This window comes from Lottia gigantea (genome assembly GCF_000327385.1).
Source record: "Lottia gigantea unplaced genomic scaffold LOTGIsca_13, whole genome shotgun sequence".
In the NCBI taxonomy this organism is placed as follows: Eukaryota; Metazoa; Mollusca; class Gastropoda; family Lottiidae; genus Lottia; species Lottia gigantea.
Genome location: NW_008707425.1, coordinates 536,370 through 539,144, shown reverse-complemented (window position 1 = coordinate 539,144; position 2,775 = coordinate 536,370). Strand labels below are relative to the sequence as shown.

Here is a 2,775-nt window from a genome sequence, read left to right as displayed (position 1 = left end):
GACTGGTTGGCACACTGCTTGACAAGGTCAGATGACCACTGACTGCATACTAGAGAGAAAGCAAGCTTCAGTTACAGTTATTCAGCATTGCTGCCCTGTTAATTGTGTAACTTGTGAGATCTGTACTGTGGAAGTAATAAACTGTGTCAACTGTCCTAAACATCATTGTCTGCATTCAAACTCTGCAACATATAACAAAAACTTTATGATAAAATAACATTTTCGTACAAACAGGTATTAAAACTATGCTGACAATAAAGCCAAACAAGTTTCTTGATGCCCTGAGTTCTAATAGAATATGTCAACTTTGATAAATAAGAAAAAAGTCTAGATAGTGAAAGAATGGTTTGGAAAATTGTCGATATCTCAAAATGACCTTCGATCTTTTATTGTGAACTTCCTCGATACTATGTTTTTGAAAAAATCTAGAGATGCCTATTTGGATTGCTATGTCCCATTAACTTAGTCTTGTCATAGGCCTATGTGTATATAAAATGGTCAGATTTTTTTCTTCGTACTATAGAGTAGATTAATTTTGATAGAAAAACTTGTGGTCTGTGTATTTGGTAAGGGAAGTAACTCTTGACTGGACTAAAATCAAAACATCCGGTTAAGAAAAATCAAAATACACGTGTGGAATAAAGTTTCAATCGATGTGACTTCTGTATTTTTGGAAGTGGAAGAGCCTTATATATAATGACATCAACATGTTCTATTAAAAGGGTTGAGGGCCGAAAAGCTGTCATTGGTGAGGACATACATTAGTTTGTACTAATTCTCCCTTGCATTATGCATGTTGAATGGAAAAAAAAATGCAATGATGAGATATAATGATAAATTGAGTTTTATGTCCTAATCTTCTCTACACCTAATTGGGCTAATGAAGACGGACAATGCCATGAGATCTTTTAACATTCTCAGTCTGTAGCTCAAAATTCTGTTAAAGCTAAAGTGGTATGCCTAAAGTTCATGGTTGCTTTAATGGTCGGTAGTCATGTCAAACTTAAAAGCCCTCTAAGTCTGCTTTTTTACAACTGAGTTATACACTTTAAATTTATCACTTTGATGTGAACTGCTCCATGGAGAATATCCTTGTAACGCTTGTTGCCTCATTATTATGTAATATTCTATGATTGAATTCCAGTGTATAATAGCTGTTTCCATTCATGAATTTCAGCTAAATTTACCAATGGCCGACTTAAAGAGGGGAAAAGCCAAGTTCTAAAGTTTAAACATTTAACCAATGGCGATGTATTGGAAGATAATAGTAAAGATGATAATATCACATCAAGAAGTGTATTAGTAAGTAGCCTGGATCTATTTGTGTAGCAAGTCCAAATTTCATGGAATGATATTTTCAAAGCATCTGAATGAAAAGAAGAATATATACACATAGAGTAAACATTAACTGAACATTGAATATTATTTCTATTTCTCAATCTTCAAAGCTTGTTAAGGGTTATTAAAGTAGCATTGCTTCATTTTGGTTTAAAGCAACATGGAGGAACATGGTTCAAATGACATCATTAAATCTAATAGGCACTAGGTAGCATTAGATTTTATTTTTTGGCTAATCAATTTATAACTATTTGGTAGGATATAAAAATGTTTGAATTTAGGTTAATCCAATAATAAAGCGAAGGAAGGGAAAACATGTGTCAGGTTTCAATCCATACATTTAGATACCTGCTGATTGCATCAAAACAGCCCAGCTCAATGTGATGTCATTGGTACAGGTTACAAATTGCTTGCAGATAAGATTATGTTGATATATTTAAGGGACATTCCGCTTTTTCGTAAAATGTTTTCAAAATTAAAGGGCTGGAAATATTTCTAAAATATATTATTTATATCTATGTATTTTTTGATCAAACTGAATTTGTTTTAAAAGGGTTTAATAAAAAGAGAACTAATTGTTAATTAGGCAGTTTAACCTGGCTTTGTAATGACTCGATATTGTTAGTTGAAATCTTTAGAATACGTAGGAAACATATTTCTCTACAATTAGATTTTACTCAAATCCGTACTCTAGATTTCAAACAGCTTTCAAAAAGTATTACGAACTTTCAAACATTTTGTTGTTTAAAAATTAATGGCTGGATTTTTTTAGTTAGATACGTTTAAGGACACATTTCTCCAAAAAATTGGAATGTCCCTTTGAAATTGGCTAATCACTTGAAAATTGTGAACCCTGGTGTGATTACGCTGGAATGATTGATCCTGGTATGATTTACCCCGGTATGATTTTTCCTGGTATGCTTTATCATGATTTACCCCGGTATGATTTATTCTGGTATGATTTATTATGATTTACCCTTGTATGATCTATCATGATTTATCCTGGTATGATCTATCATGATTTACCCTGGTATGATCTATCATGATTTATGGTATGATTTGTATTTGTATGATTTATCCTCACAAAACTTACAGAAGTGTATTCCAGATAGCAGAAAGAGAAACAGATACATGTCAGACATATATTGGTGATACACAGAACAATAGTCTTTCATCACAATTTTATAAGTAGGTCCATTTTTATTTTGTGATAATCTTAAAACAGATTGTACAGTCAGTGACATTTGTTAGACAATGCGCAATGATTATAATAATTAAAGGGACAGGTGGGCCATTTTTTTTTTTAGACCAATCATATTTTAGTCTCAGAAACAGGAATTTTTCACATAAGCCAATCAGTAATAGTGTTCAAAGCTCACTGTGAGCTTTCAAACACATGTGTGTCCAGAATTATCCGGGATTGAATGTAAAATGACG

The 2,775-nt window shown here is 32.4% G+C and overlaps 1 protein-coding gene across 1 annotated transcript in view; it reads left to right on the top strand.

Moving 5' to 3' along the window:
* Window positions 1-620: 620 nt before the first annotated feature.
* LOTGIDRAFT_203458 (hypothetical protein) overlaps window positions 621-2,775 on the top strand; it is a 10,244-nt gene continuing 8,089 nt past the window's right edge. Inside the window, exon 1 of the mRNA XM_009048875.1 lies at window positions 621-748. Within this exon, the coding sequence (XP_009047123.1) occupies window positions 697-748 (52 nt within the window). The 5' untranslated portion in view covers window positions 621-696. The remainder of the gene's footprint in view (window positions 749-2,775) is intronic.